This window comes from Dryobates pubescens, chromosome 2, assembly GCF_014839835.1.
Source record: "Dryobates pubescens isolate bDryPub1 chromosome 2, bDryPub1.pri, whole genome shotgun sequence".
Taxonomy (NCBI): Eukaryota; Metazoa; Chordata; class Aves; order Piciformes; family Picidae; genus Dryobates; species Dryobates pubescens.
Window position 1 is genome coordinate 49,962,439 of NC_071613.1, and position 19,257 is coordinate 49,981,695.

The 19,257-nt window shown below is 43.0% G+C and overlaps 1 protein-coding gene across 1 annotated transcript in view; it reads left to right on the top strand.

The window, feature by feature from the left end:
* THSD7B (thrombospondin type 1 domain containing 7B) overlaps positions 1–13,439 on the top strand; it is a 296,164-nt gene extending 282,725 nt beyond the window's left edge. Inside the window, exons 21-27 of the mRNA XM_054177216.1 lie at positions 3,192–3,351; positions 3,693–3,866; positions 3,959–4,054; positions 5,139–5,221; positions 6,785–6,977; positions 11,258–11,345; positions 13,199–13,439. Coding sequence (XP_054033191.1) covers positions 3,192–3,351; positions 3,693–3,866; positions 3,959–4,054; positions 5,139–5,221; positions 6,785–6,977; positions 11,258–11,345; positions 13,199–13,280 — 876 coding nt within the window. The 3' untranslated portion in view covers positions 13,281–13,439. The remainder of the gene's footprint in view (positions 1–3,191; positions 3,352–3,692; positions 3,867–3,958; positions 4,055–5,138; positions 5,222–6,784; positions 6,978–11,257; positions 11,346–13,198) is intronic.
* Positions 13,440–19,257: the final 5,818 nt, after the last annotated feature.

The following is a 19,257-nucleotide window of genomic DNA, read 5'->3' on the forward strand; positions in this document are numbered from 1 at the left end:
GACTGTTAACTCCTGTTTTAGTAGTGTGTTATATGTGCAAAGCATTGAAGAGAAATTTTGTGTAGACAGTGCCATATATTAATGCATGGGTCAATTCAGAAGATACCTGGCTGTCAAACACAATCCTGGTGTGAACCTTCTCCTTGTTTTTCTGGTGGTTGGTTGCAGTGAGAGGTGGAGATTGTGTGTGGATGCTCTGGAATGGCTTGGTACCCTCAGGTGGTAGTTAGGGAACCCAGGGTGGGTTCTGCATCCTCCATAGGGTTACCATATGTGGTGGGTTAATGCCCATGCTGAAAAGAAACCAAATAGGGGGGAGGGCTTGCAGGTGCTTTGCCCTCCCTGCAGGGTGTTTTCCCCCCTGGGAAACTGAGTCTGTTCCACTCCCTGCTCCCTGCCCAGCTAGGGTATAAAAAGCAGGACATTGCAGACATTAGGGCTCCTTTTGGCTCCTGCCTCTTCTGGATGAGAGCTACTGCAGCTGCCTTCCTGCTCTTCTGCCACGTGGTTGGGCCTGATTCTTCTCCCTGCTGCCTCCATGCCTCTTTAGAGAGAGAGACTGGTTTTGTATTCCTGTTTTTTTTTTTTCCTCCTCCCATCCATCCTTGTTCCTTGCCCTTGTGAACCTTACCTGTTATTGTTATATATATATATTGTTTAAAGAAAACTCTTTACCTTTCTACTTCCAGACCAACTCCAAATTATTGCTTGGTGGATTTGCTCCTTCCCTTTGCTTTTTTTTCTTCCCTCTCTGTTGGAAGGGAGGAGGGGGGAGCAGGGGAGAGATTCTCAGCCTTTCCCCCATCTGAGCTCTTAACTCCCAGTTAAGGCTCAAACCACTACACCATGGAAGTTTTTGCAGCCAAATGGAAGGAATCCCCTCAGGAAGTCAAATTCCCACAGATTGCCTGTGAGGAGCTCATGACACAAGAGGCAAATCCTGGTTCTAGGCAAACCTCAGATGATCACATCTTCCAAGGAACTGTATTTACAATACAGATTTGATCCCCTAAATTCTCAATATGTTGTCATTTCCCTGGCAGTTCTCCCCTGATCAGCAGCCCTCCTCTGCATCGTTGGTGTGCCATTACTGCAGTGAACTTCCACTGACTCCACGCTCATTAATTAGATCTTCAAATGTATAATTCTGGGGACATGAATAATTTTGAAGATTATAAAGCAGTGTTCCTGCACTGCTTATGACCTTACCAAATATTCCAAAAAGAAAAAAAAAATCTCCTACTGTAAATATCAGAATAATAGTTTATCATTTAAGGATGTTCAGCTGATTGTAAAAACACATTGCTGGCCTTCAAAGCAAGCAAGCAAGTGGGAGCCACTGTTAAAGAGAGGACTTTTGGAATTGTTTCAGAGTCTGTGGTTTATATTTATCTTTATTTTAAGCATTGGAAAACAGGAATGTATTTCCAGTGTGGCATAAAAGAATGAAGAGTGTTGCATGTGGATTTTTATATATACTCTGTACCTCTCCCCACCAAAAAAAAAAGTCCTTTTTTCACTATTTTTATTTATTATACATAAAATATGTGTTACATATTTTTATCTCAGTATTCATATAGCTGTTTTTATATTGGTACTTCAGTATTGCATATGGAAGAATATTGACTATGGAAGAATAAGTACCTTCTGAAAAACTTTTTGTGTGTGTGTTATGCCCTGTCATTTAGTTATTCCTGGAGCCCCTTTGAGCTGCAGTTTGATTAGTGCTCATTTCCCCTGTGACTTTTCTCCACACCATCCTCTGTTCCCACCAGCCATTTCTAACAGCTCTAACCCAACTGACAGCTACATGAGTTATTCACACACCATTAATCTCAGACCACGACAGAGGTTTCAGTGGTGAAACAGTAATTTAGAACAGTAAGTTACATACTGGCTACAGTGAAACACCGTTAGAAACTTGGATTCTGGCTGCATGTAGTAAATCTACACAAATACTTCTCTAAGATGCTTTTGATTAGCAATGGCTCTGAATCCAGCTAGTTATGCTCTTATTTCCTTCTCATTGTGGGTCTGCAACAGAAGAGGAGAGAATGAAAGAGCTGCCAGGTGTGTGCAGGAGAGCAGTTCTTGAGATTCCTGCTAGCAAAACCACTGCTGAATGAATGCACTCGGTGGGAGCCATTCTGTTCTGCAGTTTAAGTCCATTATTTTAAAAGAATCCTTTAGTTTTATAAAAGCAACATTCCATCCTTCTTCTTGAGCTTTATTTACTGGGTTTTGTAAAGTGCCATTCCCACAAGGCTTCAGGCGTGTGTTCATAAAGCATCACATGGGTTTGAGGCGTGCACCTCAAACCACATTGCAGCTCTCTTTTTCAGACAAGACTGAAACAATTCCAACCTCCAGGAACAGCTTCAGTGCTACAGCTCTTACAGCAGCCTCAGCCCCTGATCGCTGCTTTAGCCAAACAATATTGATTTTCTGGTAAAGGTCTGGTAAAGGAATTCTTCTTCGGTCAATAGTTTGATGCATGGCTAAGTATTTGAGAATTAGGCTGATGAGTGTGGAGCGGCTCAGATGGAGCCTTCTACTGCTTGTTCTTAAGGGATTCAGTTCTAACAGGTGATGGCTGACTTTGGGTGGTGTTCGGGCAGAGTATGTGACACGATCAGTGATCTCTGTCTACTCCAGAACCAATATCTCCTTTTAATAAATTACGGGGGCTGCCAAGTATGCAATTACCCTTGCAGTCTAATTAAGTGTGCTGCTGCAGGGTTTAAAACTTGTAAGTGCTTCTATTGGTCTGTATCATCAAAGCAGGTGAGTGGAAATGTCTGTTCTTTATGGGCAGGCTCTACTCTGGGCCTCTTTAGGAAGCCAAACGTTTCTATGTTCATGTAACTGGGCACTAATTAAGAATCAGTAAATTCACTAGCTCTAGTAAAAGGCATGAGGGGCTGACCCCAGAGACATATTTTATGGTATCCACCTCTTTCTCAGCTCTGGTTGTGATACACCTTCCTGTGTAGTTCTGCCCTACCTCTGAGCTTCTGTAGAGACGTGTACAGGGGCGATCTTCATCAGTCTTCCTCTAACTGGGGATGCTATTGCAGTCCAAAGACTAGATTTATGTCTTTGAAGTCTTCTAAGGTGGAATAAATGCTGTTTCTTCTGTCATCTGCTAGCATCAATGATACGTGCCTCTGTTCCCTCCTGACATTTTGTAGGGCGGACAGTGTGGAGATGGATTGCAAGTCCGCAACCTCACGTGTGTGGTGCATGATGCATCTGTGTCTGCTACATCCAAACCAGTAGAAAATGCATTATGTGGTGAGCTGCCACTGAAAGACAGCGTGCTGCAGTTACCGTGCTCTGTGCCTTGCCCAGGTAATGTCTTCAGGAAGTCACAGTGCATTTCTGCCTGTGACAGCTGCCTGGAATGGAGATGCTTCCATAGTTCTGAGTACTGTCAGCCGTCATAGTGAGAATTTGTACATCAGCAGATCTGGTAAATGCTCAGTCTGCTGTTTCTAGATCACCTGAAAAATACTCAATTTGGCTTATGAGGAAATGAGATTCCCCATGAAGCAGAAAATCTGAATATTGTAGTCCACTGGGCGATGAATCTGGGGATGTTTCACTATTATGACTGTGGTATGCTGAGGTTGTCCTTATCCTTTAAGGTTGATTCCTTTTGAAAACCCGTGTTTTTATCTTCCAACATGCAGGTGACTGCCACCTGACAGAGTGGTCAGAGTGGAGCTCCTGTGAGCTCACCTGCATCAATGGCAGAAGCTTTGAGACAACAGGTCGCCAGTCCCGATCCAGGGCATTTATTGTTCAGTCTCCTGAGAACCAGGAAAGCTGCTCTGGGCAAGTGATGGAAACACAGCCTTGCTCAGGTAGTGTGGCCACAGTGCTGCTTCCTCTCATTCAAGAGTTTATTCTCTTGGTTTTCTTGCAAGGTGAAGGCTAACTGGTCTTGGTATTGCAGGAGGGAAGTGTTATGACTACCTGTGGAAAACCAGCCTTTGGCGAGACAACGTACGCACAGTGTGGTGTCAGCGCTCAGATGGAATAAATGTCACAGGTAGGTCTAAAAATTGCCTTGCACAGCTATGAATGAAAAGTCTGCATCCAGGGTTTGCTTCTTCTGCACTGGTTCCTCAGCAGGAAGTTGGACAGACTTCCTAACTCCTCCAGAATTTCAGTTCAGATTTGTGTGTAAGAAAGACAGATGGGAGCTCACCACCCTTGCTGTCAGGTTAACAGCACGTATGTATTTCATGAGAGTATTTGGATGAGTTGCTCCTACTGTTGGGTTAGCCACAGGAAGAAATGAGTGAACATAGACTGAAAGGGCTGTCTGGGCTGGCTTCCACAGCTGTTAGTGCAACCTTCCTCTAACTGTGGAAAACAGAAGAGGACATCACATGCATGGTAGAGAGCCCAAATTCTGTACCTCTTCTATTCAACACATAGGAATCTCAAATCACTCAATCTGTGAGATTCCTGCTGTTGCTGTGACCTACAAATTCTGCCTGTGCAGGATGAAAAAGGAAATTCATGGTCAGCACTTTGAAGCTCCAGGAGAGATTGACAAAGGCAGTAGGGCTTGCACATCCATAGCATCTCTCTTACTATGCTTGGGAAGAATGAGGCAAGAATAGAAATTAAAATGCAGATGTTCTTATCTAGTTCTATTTATAATGACTAGTTAAGATAATAACAAAAGTTTTACGTGCAAAGGTTGCTGAGTAGTTTAAGAACTCATTAACATGTTTTTATTCCTATAGAAGCACAGACTTTCCCAAGTGAGGATGGGCAAAGGCGTTATGTGGATTATGTCTTCTTTTGTAGATAAGACATTAATGAGGACATAGAAGATCTGCATCTAATTCCTGATTCTGTCCCCAGCTTCTTATGTGGCCTGTGGCAAAGTCCTTAAATCTGTATATCTGTTCTCTATTAACAAGATGGGTATGATAATAATTCCCTGCCTTGTTAAGGCAAATTAATTAATGAAATGCCTACAGATATTATGCTAATATACTCAATAGACTGGTATTTAACTATATAAAATAAGCAAGCAAGCACTTTTTATACTGTGGTGATCCAAGTCAAAAGCATTTTGAAACATGCCCTTGAAGGCACTCAGCATTTTCTTTTTCCAGGAGGATGTGCTCTTCGGACAAAACCTGCAGAAGTTCGGCACTGCAGCCCCGCATGCAGAAAACCTTTCTCTTACTGCACGCAGGTAACTGCTCACTGCAGAAGATCCTTGAGAAATTAACATCACAAAATCTTTTCAATTAGCCTCTCTGCCTTACATACATTCCAGGACATAGAAAATAGTTTAGCGTGTCCATGGTACCACCTCGAGGAACCTGTGGGAAGTGCAGTCTGAAAGGAAAGTAAATCTGCACAACCACGTTGTGGGGTACTGAATGTGGTGGTAGAAGTTTGGGGTTGTTCTGTGAAAGGCTTTAGGAACCTTGTGGTTTAATTTTCACTGAATGCTACTGTACTGGCCTGTAGAAAACTGAACGTTTAAAAGTTCTGTGAAAGAGAAGTTAAGAGTATGCCCTCTTCTGCTGCTCCATAGACAGGCCCAGCAAGCATAGGGGAGCTGTGGCAGCATGATCACACCACCTCCATACTAGCTTCTAAAGCAAAATCTGCAAGTGATCTTTTGTTACTGAAATGTTGAGCATGTGCAGTATTTGCTGAATTGCGGAGCCACTGCCACAAACACAAGCCCAGAGATTACAAATAAATGTCCTTTATGCAATGCCAAACTCCAGAGCAAGAGCTTCCCAAAATGCCATACCCATGTCAGCACTGTGCTGGAACCCTTAAAGTAGCCAGAGGCAGTTAGGGTTTAGCTATTTATGTTTTTTAAACAGCCTCCACAGCTCTCAGCTTCAGCTGAGGACCCTCTCATGGTTCCTAATTGCTATTATCATGGAAACTAGTTCTTGGGCAGTTGAATGTGGCTCAGAGAATGCCTACAAGTGTGCTCCGAGCCTGCAGCAGCATAAGCACGATGGGTAAGCACGAAGTCATTAGCTATAAAAAACTCTTGCAACTTCACTGTTTGTCAAAAAAAAAAGCTAAGGATCGTGTCTGCCAACAAGTGGGAAATGTTGTGGCAATAGAACTGATGTCAAGAGTTAAATTCTTATCACGGAGAGTGTAAATTGCCTGTGTGGATTGTAACTGAAGGCATCAGACCCTCAGACAGGCATTTCAGTTAGAGCATAATTAGCAAAGAAAAACGATCTAAAAAAGCTTGTGTAAGGTAGAAATGGAGTAACTGTTTAACAAACCACAGCCTTCTAAAAAGCTCCTTGAAACTGCTTAGACTGATTCAGCTCAGCGAATATTTGGCTGTGAGAAAGCAAGCCAGATAGCCTTGTGAAACACTGGAGTGGAAACACATGGGGTGGGATTGGGTCTGAAGTGGAATTGTTTCTTGTTCGTCTCTTCCAGTACCCAGGAGGGTCGGTGAGAAACCTGTTATTGACAGGAAGAGTTTGGATCAAGCCACATGCCTGTTGTCAAACCTGTTAAGATGCAAATGTTTGTATGTTGGGCTTTTCTGTAATTTCTGACTCTTCAACCAATTCCCCAAATGCATTTTAAGCTTTTGAGCTGAAACAGGTTTGCTGACACTGGCTCCTGGCTTGTTTGGTTTGGCGGTGTTTAAGTTGCACATCTAGGATTTACCTTGCAGTTTCTTCGTAGTTTGCCTACAGTTTGCACTGTTCCATGAGAGGATACTGTTTGGTTTGATACTGAGTTCCCTTTTATCACCTAGAGAGGAGTCTGCGGCTGTGAGCGAGGATATACAGAAATAATGAGATCAAATGGCGTCCTGGATTACTGCATGAAGGTACCAGGTTTAGAAGATAAGAAAGCTGATGTTAAGACCATTGCTGGAAAAAATAAACCTGTCAACTCAAAAATGCACGACATTTTCAAAGGATGGTCTATTCAACCTTTTAATCCAGGTGAAAAACTTAAATATGAATGGAATAAATTGTCCTTACAAGTTTCTAAGGAAGAAAGATACAAGCTTTGTAGATCATAACATCAGAGATTGTGTCTGGGAGCTGCAGAGCCGCCTCCCAGTTTCTAACTTGCATGCCATCTTTCATTCCTTTGTGACTATACAGGGTACTCACAATCTCTTATGTTGAGAGATAGCAAAGACAGAATGAAGCAATAATTATTTGCAAAAGTATTCTTGTGTGATTTTGGGGGGATGCTTAGAACCATTATCTGATAGTGTTTCTAGAAGTAACATGTTTGTATCGGGAAAGATACTGATCACTAGCACTTCAGAAGATTCAGAGCAGAAAGTGCTTAAGATTTCATTAAAGAAAACATTGGCTGCTTCTTGCCATGTTTCAGAAGTGTATGAAAAAGAGAAACAGGGCAGAAAGTGTGGAGTTTAGACTTTTTAAGTGTTGACCTTAAGACATTGTACAAAACCCTACAAAAAGCAGGAAGTCTTGCTGTGCATCCCACGTGGGACTTCCACACTACAGAACGCATCCCAGTTGGAACTGCGTACTGGATGTGCCCAGACTGGTCCACAGGGCCGGTGCTGTACCTGTAATAGCTGATTACCATTTTGATTGTTTTTCTGCAAGATTAGTTTCTTTAAAAATTAATTTCTAAAATGCAAATAGGGCTTTAAAATGGGAGTCAGAGGTGTCAGGTGCATCAAGTTTTACTGCAATGTATTAGTTCTCCCTTTATCCTACAATACTGGCGGTGCCCTCTTCCCCCTTTGCTGTTCCCTGACGCTGCATTTGTTTCCTATTAGTTTCTAATGAACAGGAGACTTCAGAAAACAGGCCAGAAAAGGTTCTGTTGCAGGATTCAGGGAGCCATAATTCTGTCTGATATATGTGATCACACTTTGAATGTTACATTTACATATTTGATTTGCATGCAGCAGTTAACCTTTGCGTTGACAGTCTCTGAGCTCTTGGAGCTCTCAGAGCTTGGTCCAAAGCCTTTTAAAGTTGGCTGGTTTTCGATCAGACCCATCATCCAGAAGCCCACGCAGTTCACTAGCAGTTTCAGTCACAGGTTTGGGGTTAATTGCCTTTTTGTCAGCATCTGTGGCCCTCTGTAGGCTGCCTCACTTAGGTGTCATGTCTTCAGCTGGTACCTTTACAGGGTTAGAAAAAGAGAGGTGTTGGTAGATACTGAAATCCTCTCGTTGTCAATTGGTGTTCGAGGCTGCAGCCTTGAGAGCTTCTGGTGGGCTTGACCTCAGTGCAGCATTTGTGAGCCAGTTCTCCCCCAGGGATTACAAGACTACAAGAAAGAAGGACTAAGGAGCTTTTACAGAACATGGTGTTATTTAATTTTAGGGTAGAAATGTTACAGAAACAATACTCAGGAAAGGAATAAGCGTCCTCCACATATGCTAAGTGTATCATCAACCCCATGGCACCCAGCAGCTACTCTCCAGCCTGTATGTGTCCTTGAGACCCCAGCTCAAGGCTAGTGCTCTTCAAATCACTCTCCTTTGCTCTTCAAATCACTCCCCATTGTCTAACTTCTTGACAACATATGTAATTACTCCCCTTAAACAGGCTCTCAGGCTTACAAGTCTGGGGGGATGCAATTACTGCTAGCTGAGCATGAAACCCCTGTTACCTACCGGTTACACTCTTGATAGTGGGTCTGTGGTGAATGCTCCCTGTATGGATGGCATTTACCACCCTTCAGTGCCATGGTCCTTGACATTTGTATATGTCTAAGGACTTATATCTGTCAGTACAAGTATACATGCCTTTCTCCAGTTAATTTGTAGTTTCCCTTCCCGTTTACAGTTTGGAACACAGATTTTATTACTATTGAATGAGGCTGTTCTTTTAAATGCTCTACAGGAGCACACAGAACTGGTTTCAAATTAGGCTGTGTGTTTCCTTTCATTACCACGCTGAGAGGCTAGAGTTGAGGTACAAAAACTTTTTATCAAGTTGAGAGACAATTTAAATAACGTCATTTAAATTGAGATGATCCAGTGTTGGGGATGGAGAGTGTAGCTGCCTTCATAGCAGACATGGTGGGATGACAGTCCCTTTTCAGGACTACTAAATGTTTCTTGGTCTTCTTCACTTGAGAAAGAAACAAATTTCATGCCCAGACTTGAGGGGAAAAAAACAACCCAACACAAAACAAAAACAAACAAACAAACAAAAACCACCCAACCCAGAGCTGATGGAGCTCTTCTCACATGGGAGATAGGCTATAAGCATTTGGAGGAGAAAAGAATATCTCTGAGAGGCACTCAGCTTTTCCACAGATCCTGAAAGGGAAAAGGGGGGAAAAAAAAAAAAGAAAGAAAGGGAATCTGATTAAATGTTAATGTTTCCCTTTGAAAAAATTAATCATTCCAACATAAAATGTAAAACGGGCTCAGTGATTGTCTGAGAAGTAGCTCTCTGATGCATGACTGAGTTTGAAATGGCCTCTGTCGACCATGTCTGTGGGCACTGCGTAGGTTCGTTTTCCTGCCTCCAGTATGTATTAACAGCTCTGCTGATGTGAATCAGCTCAGACTACTGCTGCATAGAAAAAATACCATCACTTCTTCCCACCAGGAAAACTGGACAGCCAGAACTGAGCAAGAAACAGGAATATTGATCTTTTAAAATGATTATTATTATTAATGCAAAGCTTATAACTGAGGACCTGTCCAAGCAATGCAGTTCGAGACTTTCTATCGGAAGGAAATGTTTCAACATGTTTAAGCTCACATGTACCTGGAGGGGTTCCAGCAAGAGTTGCAGAGTCATTGCAACCCAAACAGCCCTGTCAAGAGTTTTACCTTTTCTTAAAGCCAGTTATGCCTCCTCCTCCTCCTCCTGTGGCCCAATTCAAAATCTCTTGCACAACCTTATCCCTCTTTTACAAAGTGTATTCTTGTTTTTATTCTAAGCCGAATTTATTCCCATTTGTGGCTCAAACATTCTTCAGCTCTTAAGTAGCTTGTTCACTTGAGCTTGCTGGTGTTCACCCCAGCTGACTCCCAATTACAGAGAACAATCCCATCCCTTCTTAGTCCTCTTTCCTTTTTCCTTACCTGCATTTGTATCTGGGTCAGCTCAGCATTGAACTGCCTTTGCCAGGGACTTCTGAGTGAATGTACTGCAGTCATTGTAGAATCACAGAATGTTAGGGGCTGGAAGGGACCTCAAGAGATCATGTAGTCCAACCCCCCTGCCAGAGCAGGATCACCTCTACCAGATCACACAGGAACTCATCCATAATCATAGAATGGTTTGACTTGGAATGGACTGTAAAGATCACCTAGTTCCAGGGCCCCTTGCAATAGACCAGGTTGCTCAAAGCCCCATGCAGCCTGGCCTTGAACACTCCCAGGGAGGGAACATCCACAACATCTCTGAGCAGCCTTTTTCAAGTGCATCACTACCCTCATAGTGAAGAATTTCTTCCTTATATCTATTTTAAATCTGCCATCTGTATGTTTGAAACCATTACCCCTTGTCTTGTCACTACATGTCCTTGTAGAAAGTCCCTCTCCAGCTTTCTTGTAAGCGCCCTTTATGAAGGAAGGCTGCTTTATTGAAGCCTATTGTTAGGCTGAAAAGCCCTAACTTTCTCAGATTGTTTTCATAGTAGAGGCATTCTATCTCTGATCATCTTCATGATCAGATTCTGGACTCCCTCCAACAGGGCTATGTCCTTTCTGTGTTGGTGACCCCCAGATCTGGACACACTACTCCAGGTGGGGTCTCACAAGAGCAGAATAAAGGAGAATCGCCTCCCTCGACCTGCTGGCCATGCTTCTTTTGATGCAGGTTTTCTGGGCTGCAAACACATATTGAGGTTCTTGTGAACCAGCAACCCCAGGTCCTTCTTCTCATGTTTGCTCTCAGTCCATCTCTGCTCAGCCTGTATTTGTGCTAAGAACTGCCCCAACCAAGGTGCAGCCAGAAAGGAGGTGATGGAATAACATTGCTTTGGAAAACTGAAACAAGGAGTTCATTAGTTTTTATTGAGAGAAATCTACACTACTTACCAAAGTCCAGATTTTGGGTTTAGAATTATTTTTACAGGGTTTTTTCTATCAAAAAAGGTGGGCCTTATGGATTATTCTCAGCCAGTCCTTGCATCAGTAATGCTGCTTGTTTTGCTTGTCTGCTTTCTCTTTACTTAAGCTCTTAATAATTTTTGTATTTTAGACTAAAGCTTTTTATTCTCCCCTTTTCTCCCTCTGTCCTGTTTCATCATCTTCCAACAGATGGTAAACTAAAGATGTGGGTGTATGGAGTATCAGCTGGTGGGTTCCTCGTCATAGTTTTCCTCATTTTTACATCCTACCTGATGTGGTGAGTATGGATGTGTTTTGTCCTTAAATAAAAGCTTTCACTTAAACAACTGATAACCTATCACAACACTCTGTGTTGCAGGGATTTCATCCTCAAGGCTTTAGGCAGGGATGGAGCTTGGATTGCTTAACTGCCTTGGTTTGGCCCCTACCTCAGAGTAATTTAAAGCTCTCCGAATTGTAGCTGTTAACAGAAGAAATTGTGAAGAAGTGTGGTGGCCATGCAGGGAAATAATTGGGGTTTTTGTTATCAGTAGGCCCTTATATTTATTCAGATTTCTGCTGGGATTAGGAAGGGGTTTTTACTGTATTGTTTAAAAAAAAAGAAAAGAAAAAAGATAAAGTGAAACTGAAAAAAGGCAAAGAGGCTGTTTGGATCGAGGAGCTGGCTTCCACTCAAGGAAAGGCTAAATAGAATAGGGGCATTCAGTTGGAAAATGATGTTTGATGTGGGAATACAATAGAGATCTATGAAATCATGAATGGAGCAGAAAAGGGCACTAGGGAATTTTTATTTCCCACAATATAGGAAGTAGGAGGCACCTGATGAAACGGTCGTTTAAAATAAACAAAGGATTCTCTTTTTCACGCAGCGCATTATTAACCTTGTGAGCTCACTGCTGCCAGGGACTGTGCATGCCAGGAAGATAAATGGATTCAAAGATGGCATAACAGTTCACAGGAGATTGGGTCCCTTGGTGTTAATTGTGGTTTTCTGGATGTTTGCTCCAGCTCAGGAAATCCCTAAATAGGTTTTTGCAGTGAACACGTCAGGTGGAAACACGTCCTGTGTCTACAGCTGCTGTTCCCAGCCACTGTTAGAGATAGGGGACTGAGTATATCGAAGCCCTGGTCTACACCACTGCCATCACTGGTGCTTGGCTTTACTGGTAGGGAAGATGTTTACCCTCCTGCAAAGCAGCAATCACCCCAGGAAGGCGTGGTAGACCTGGAAGAACAGAGTTAGTGTTGTTCTCTCTGATCTGAATATTTGCAAAGGTGCTGCCATTGATGCCCCTTGGGGAATACAGAGGGAGCAGTGACCATCATCCATCTGTTCTGCGATGCCCACATCCGTGCCTGAGGACCACAGAGGTGGTCTAGGCTTTATAAATCTTGATGGTGCTGTTGTCCCAAACCCTGCCAGACCAAGGCAAGCAGCCAGAGAGTCACAGTGGTGACTTGACAGCATCATTGCCTGCATTCACCCAAAACCACGTTACTCTCTCACTCTCTTAGTCTTTCTCTCAGTCTCTGTCTTCAATTAGAAGCTTAAATACCAGGGTTTGGATGCTGCTTGGGAGATGCAGCTTCCTTATTTTCCAAGTCGCATTGCTGACATTTCTCTATGGCTGCACAGTGGAGCATACAGAGGACTTCAAAAATAACATTACATAGTCCTCCATCACTTGAAGGCTGGGGGGGAAGTGTATTTCGCAGTATAATTACTGTTGCTTCAATACCATGTCAAAGGGAAAAAACCATGAGAATACCCCACTCCTAGACAGTTCTTGTTTCCATTTTTCTGCGAGGTATTCCTTGTTTTGTCAGCTGTGAGAAGACATGGGAGACAAATACACTTTATTTCCTCTCCAGACGAAGAGCACAGCTGGCTGCCCATTTTCAGCAGGCTGTGTGTCCATATCACACACGTAATAGCACTCAAGCAGGTCCAGGTGGTTTTTCTTGGAAGCAGTCACTGTACCGCGGTGTCACCTAGTTGGGAAAATGAAATTGCCGGCGTGGGAAGTTGATTTCTTCTTTATTTTTCTTGAAGCTCGGGTTTTGATGATGTTTCTGAGCTTATGACAACTTATAATTTTGCCTCCTGAAATATTTGTCTTTTCCTTGCAGCAAAAAAACAAAGCAGCATCAAAGCACTCCTCCACAGCAGAAGCCTCTAACCTTAGCCTACGATGGAGACGTTGACATGTAACATGAAAAAAACAAATCCAAATGTAGACATCAACTGCCTTAACTGCTTTCTTTTTGGGAACTCTTCTGACTTCTCAGTTTTTTGAGGAATCTCTTGGTGTGTAATATACTGGGCAGAAGTATTGCAAGCTTAACATTTTGCCACCTCTTTATTAGGGGGGGGGGGGGGGGAAGAAAAAAAAAAACCACCACCAAAATTGAGTCAGAGACTTGGATCTTGTGAAATTTTTCTGAAGAAACAAGAAAATCCATCTCTTCCTGTTGAGCAATGGGAATGAAAACAATTACAAGAGAGTCTACAGACATCAAAAGGAATTAGTGAAAAAGGAGGAGGGGAGGAAAAAAAACAAAAACCAACAAAAAAGGCATGACAATCCTGAGGAAAATGTGACATGTACTGTAAATGACAAGTTTGACACAGCATCATTATGCACTATATTAGTGCAGGTTCTTTATTCTTCACATGTTTCAGCAATGAGTTTTTCTAGTGTTTACATTTCGTTCAAAGACTTTAAAACCAGATCATGTATTTTGAGAAACGCCAGGAAGAATGAGTTGGAAGTGTCTGAAGTTATCAGGGTTTTTAAAGTTTCTTCCTTCTTCTCCTGTTTTCTAGTCTGGAATATGATTTTGCTTCATTTCCACCTACAGGACAGAAGAAGGAGTGTTGGGGGGAAAAAAAGCATATAGAGGTGGTTTCTTAACCGAGAATATTTTTTAATGAGTCGAGTAGATAGGTGTTTTGATGAATGGCTAGAGGAGCTGGTTGTTCAGAAAGTATTTTCAATCAAATCAAACCCATGTAGATACATTAAGGCCAGTTTCGATTGTTAATTCATTTTAATTAATACAAACTCTGCTTTTATAGTTCAATTTTCTTATCTGAAATCTTTATAAATTCTTTTTTTGAATTTTAATTACCTGACCTCATTTAATGGGCATCCAAACACAAATGCAGTTTGTAGAGGGTCTTGCTTTTTTTAAATGTTTGAAAACCACTGAGAAGTTAGGTGTTGTGAACAGCTGGGAACATTTGAAGAGGGTAAGTGTTTATAATAGTGTGTGTTGCAAGTAAGAAAGTGCCATCTTGTGGTATTGACTTGTATTTATAAGCAAATAAAATGCTAAAGGGAGTGAGAAAATTGCTTCTGGTATGTGGAATTAAATGTGTGTAAACAACATTTGTTATTAGTCTTTTCCTGTGTCTGAGATTGGACTTGAATTTCAAACAATTCTGGGGCTTTTTTGTGTTGTAGTGATTAGTGGAAGAACTATCGCAGACAAGTCCAGGTCGAGAGAATAATTACAGACCTGGAGAATGCTTGGTCTCATTTTTAGCTCGATGCAGCTGCTTGTTCCAGTGATTAGAAAGATGAGAAGTTAACAAAAAAATTAGTATCAGCATGGCACCTAAGGGGTCCCTCATGTTCTGCAGTTACTTCAGAGTAGACCTCCAGATATCCCTTCCAACCCCTACCATTCTGTTATTCTATGACACAACAGAAGGATATGGGCAGGGCTGAAGGTAGTGCTCCCCTTGTTCTGATGATATTCACAGCTTTGTAAAGGGATTTAAAATGGAATGGAATGGAATAGAATTAACCATGTTGGAAGAGACCTCCGAGATCATTGAGTCCAACCTATCACCCAACACCATCTAATCAACTAAACCATGGCACCGAGCACCCCATCCAGTCTCTTCCTAAACACCTTCGGTGGTGGTGACTCCACCACCTCTCTGGGCAGCACATTCCAATGGCCAATCACTCTTTCTACTTATTATATATAATTTCAATATTACAGTTCTATTGAAAAAATTGTGGAGGTGCAGACAGGTTTTCTTCCCCAGGCCAAGATCCCACCTGTCCTGCATTTCTCCTGCAGCACTGAATTGATATGATACTGTGTTATCAAACAAGGTCAGGAATGTGCTCTCCTCTTTCTGCATTTAAAAGGAGAAAAAGAAAAAAGAAGTCTGATGAAATTGTGAGGGGAAATTCCATCACTTTTTTCTGGCCCTGGAGATGGTCTCTTACTTGCTGCATTAGAGCTATAATCATGTATGAAACAGGATTTGATGTTCCCCAGCAGCATGGGGACCTAAATCTCTTTTTAATGTTGCCCTGTACTGAACCTTTGAGTAACACAGACTAGGTAACTTAGACTAGATCTTAGGAATAAGTTCTTCAGTGCAAGGGTGGTGAGACCCTGGAATAGGTTGCCTAGAGTGGTTGTGGATGCCCCCTCCCTGGAGGTGTTTAAGGTCAGATTGGATGAGGCTTTGGGCAGCCAAGTCTAGTTTAGAGGTGTCCCTGTCCATGGCAGAGGGGGTTGTAGCAGATAGTCTCTGAGGTCTCTTCCAGCCTAAGCCATTCTATGATTCTATGAATATGTATAGAGTAAGAGTTACAAGGGGAGTACTGATCTAATGCTATTAGGAAGAACACTGTCAAGTCTTAGTATATTTTGCCTGCAGTCTATGACGTGAGTAGAATGATGCTCACTGAATAATGAAGCAATAAACTCCATCAAGCAAGCTGTTTTAAAAGGCATCAGGGTGGAAAAGTTGGTGTAATAATGACAAAAAGTACAGCTGAACACGTAGTCGTTGCCCTCAAGAATGGGGGAAATTACAGTCCCAGCTATGATGTCCAGCACAGGAGATATGGGCTGTATGGTGAGCTGCCCAGAGGAGAGGAGCTCCAGGTACAACACTGAAAGTATGTTTGTACTGAGCAGATGGAGCCAGCATTGTGCTTCAGTTTGGTGGCCTTCCTGTAGCTTTTGTCCACTTGTGCTATAGCTCCTTCTGACCAAAGCCTTTCAGGGTCTCCAGGGGGACTGGCCATGGTTCATACTGGGGCTGGTCAACTGGCTGTGGGATGTGCAGGGTGCATGCTGCCAAGGGACAAGATCTGCTGCAGAGCTACTGCAGCTCAGTAAAGGGAATGAAGGCACCAGTTTGACTTAGATATTAGGCTAGACACAAGGAAGGCATTTTTAGTGATGAGAGTGGTAAAACACTGGAACATGTTGCTCAGAGAGGTGTCCAGAGAAGGGCAACGAGCCTGGTGAGAGATCTCGAGCACAAGCCCTATGAGGAGAGGCTAAGGGAGCTAGGGTTGTTTAGCCTGGAGAAGAGAAGGCTCTCCACAACTACCTGAAGCGAGGTTGTAGACAGGAAGGGGTTGGTCTCTTCTCCCAGGCAGCCAGTACCAGAACAAGAGGACACAGTCTCAGGCTGCACCAGGGGAGGTTTAGGCTCCAGGTGAGGAGAAAGTTCTTTGCAGAGAGGGTTATTTGCCATTGGAATGGGCTACCCAGGGAGGTGGTGGAGTCACCATCCCTGGAGGTGTTCAAGAGAGGATTGGACATGGCACTTGAAGGCATGGTTTAGTTAGTCATGAGGTGTTGGGTGACAGGTTGGACTTGACAATCTCTGAGGTCTTTTCCAACCTTATTGATTCTATGATTGATGCCCCATACCTGGAGATACTTAAGGCCAGGCTGTATGAGGCTCTGAGCGAGCAACCTGGTCTAGTTGAAGATGCCTGTGCTCAGTGCAGGGGGGTTGGTTGGACTAGATGACCTTTAAAGGTCCTTTCCAACTCAAACCATTGTAATTCTATGACTTTGTTTAATACAGTAAAATACAACAGAAGGGAAGGCTCCCAAGGCTGCCTTTAGAGGCAGCTGTTGCAAGCTGTGTGCTGTGCCTCCTGGCATACACATGCACCCTGTGTATGCTCATGGTCCAGCTTGGACAGTGTGGTGATGCAAATGTCACAATGTAATTGCATTTATTTGATAATTTGGCCTTGAATTGAGCTGTTAAATTAAACCAAGGAACTGGTGACCCTGCAGGGTCCAGGAGGCTGAGAATGCAGCATAAGGCAAAGGAAGGAATTGGTTGTTTAGACAGATACCAAGATTTATTGCTGTTTGTAAGAGCCCTGGATATCCTGCTGGGAGAGATGCCCAGCCCCCTGTGGGAGCACTGAAAATCAATTCCTACCTGTCAGAGTCCAAAATCAGTCATGATGTGGAAGAGGGATTACTCCCAATTCTTGTCTGTGTGGGGTTTCTACACGTCCTGCTGAAGAAGCTGATGCTGACCACTGCCAAAGACAGGAGAGAGACCGTGGTCCTGTTCTGGAAGTAATTCCCCAGCTAGGCCATCCCATTAAGACTCTCATGTGATTGTGAGTAAAGTATCTGAGGGTGAAGACTGTGCCAAATGGCAGTGTCTGGGTAGTTAATAATCAGATAATGAAAGAGTCTGCATTTTGTCATCTTTGTCTCAACGCTTGGTTTCACTGTCCACTGCCAGGTATCTCCCACTTCCATGCCACAGCTGTAAAACATGCAACTTGGGAACTTTCTGGGGCATTTTCTCTCCATTCAAAGACTCTTTAACACACAGCAGCGAAACAAAACAGCAGGAACTGAAGTAAGACACTTCTTTAAAGAAAACAAATTGCCAAGAGGTACTAAAGTATCGCATACCTACAGCATTGCTGCAGCCATGGCGGTTGAGCTCAGAAAGGGGATATTTGCATGCACAGGTACCATGTTTACACAGATCAGTGTGCCTTAAACACTTTTGTGTGAGGGCTGTTAAATCAAACTGCATTTTTTTCCCTGCAGAAATATCCTAAAGTTGTGGGGAGCTTTCACTCTGGTAGGGCTGGATCCCATCTGTACTCCTCTCCCTTCCGGCAACCATACCAAAGTTTCACTGAACGCTTGAACTTCAGGTGCCAGAGTCAAGAACAAAGGCTGTGATTGTCTTCGCTTTGGAAGCAGAGCCGTGCTAAAGATTCCTACAAGATAAAGCAGTTAAAGACTTGTAAATTAGCTTGTGCTTGTATTCTTCTGCGGCAGAGAAGAACCTTATTGCACAGGCTTCTTTGCTTAAGTGCACTTACATTCGTGGACAGTTTCATCAGGAAATGAAGAAAATACTATCTTGGGGGGGAAGAAGGAAAATCGCTTGAGCACTTCTACTTTGGATTAGTCCTGATAAGTATGAAGTTATTATTAGAGATCAGAGCACTTGCTGCTAACGTGGCCTAGCTGGTTTCTGGAAAGACTTTTTTTCTTCTTCTTTTTCTTTTTCTTTTTTTTTTTCCCCTTCTAAATATATAACTTAATTTGCACTTACAAATGGAAGGAGAAATGCAGTTTAAATATAATTTCAGGGCTTGTTTTCAATTGGGAGGCAGTAACACAGTTTAAGGGGAAAAAAAATGTTCTAACTCGGGACCTTTTGAAAGATGGATCAGGATACCTGATATATTAACGTGCCTCAGGACAGATTACAGTTCTGCCTGGTTTAAAATGTAATTTAAATGAATTAACTTCCAGATCTTACAGCTGTGACATGCACCTGTCCTAGGCAAGGGCTTGATTTATGTAGTCTTTATGAAGATGTATCTGTGTGCATACTATTACGTGCCATCAATATGCATGGCTCCTGGAGCCACGACCTGACAGGTGACTCTGTTACTGTCACTTAACTGCTGACATGACTTGTGCTGCTGGCCCTGCCATTAAGCTGTTGTGATCTGACATGACTTAGCTCATAACACCACAGGCCTCCTGCTTCTGTTGATCTTGGAAGATAAAGAGTCACAGGGCTTTCTGCACCTGTGGGGAAAGGTATCTCCCCAGGCTGTGGCCGTCACCCCTGCCCAGTGCAGCTGTGCACATGGGAGTGTTACCATTCAAGAGGGATTTAAGGTTATTGATTAAACAGCAGTGGGAATTGCTCCAGTGACAAGGTTCCACATCAGGTATAATAATCCCACCATTTTCCTGCCCTGGACTGTGGCAAACTGCCTTTTTGTTGGATCTAGTGAGGTTTGTGAGGGTTTCTGCACTGAGGAGACTCAGGGGAGACCTTATTGCTCTCTACAACTCCCTGAAGGGAGGTTGTAGCCAGGAGGGGGTTGGTCTTTTCTCCCAGGCAACCAGCA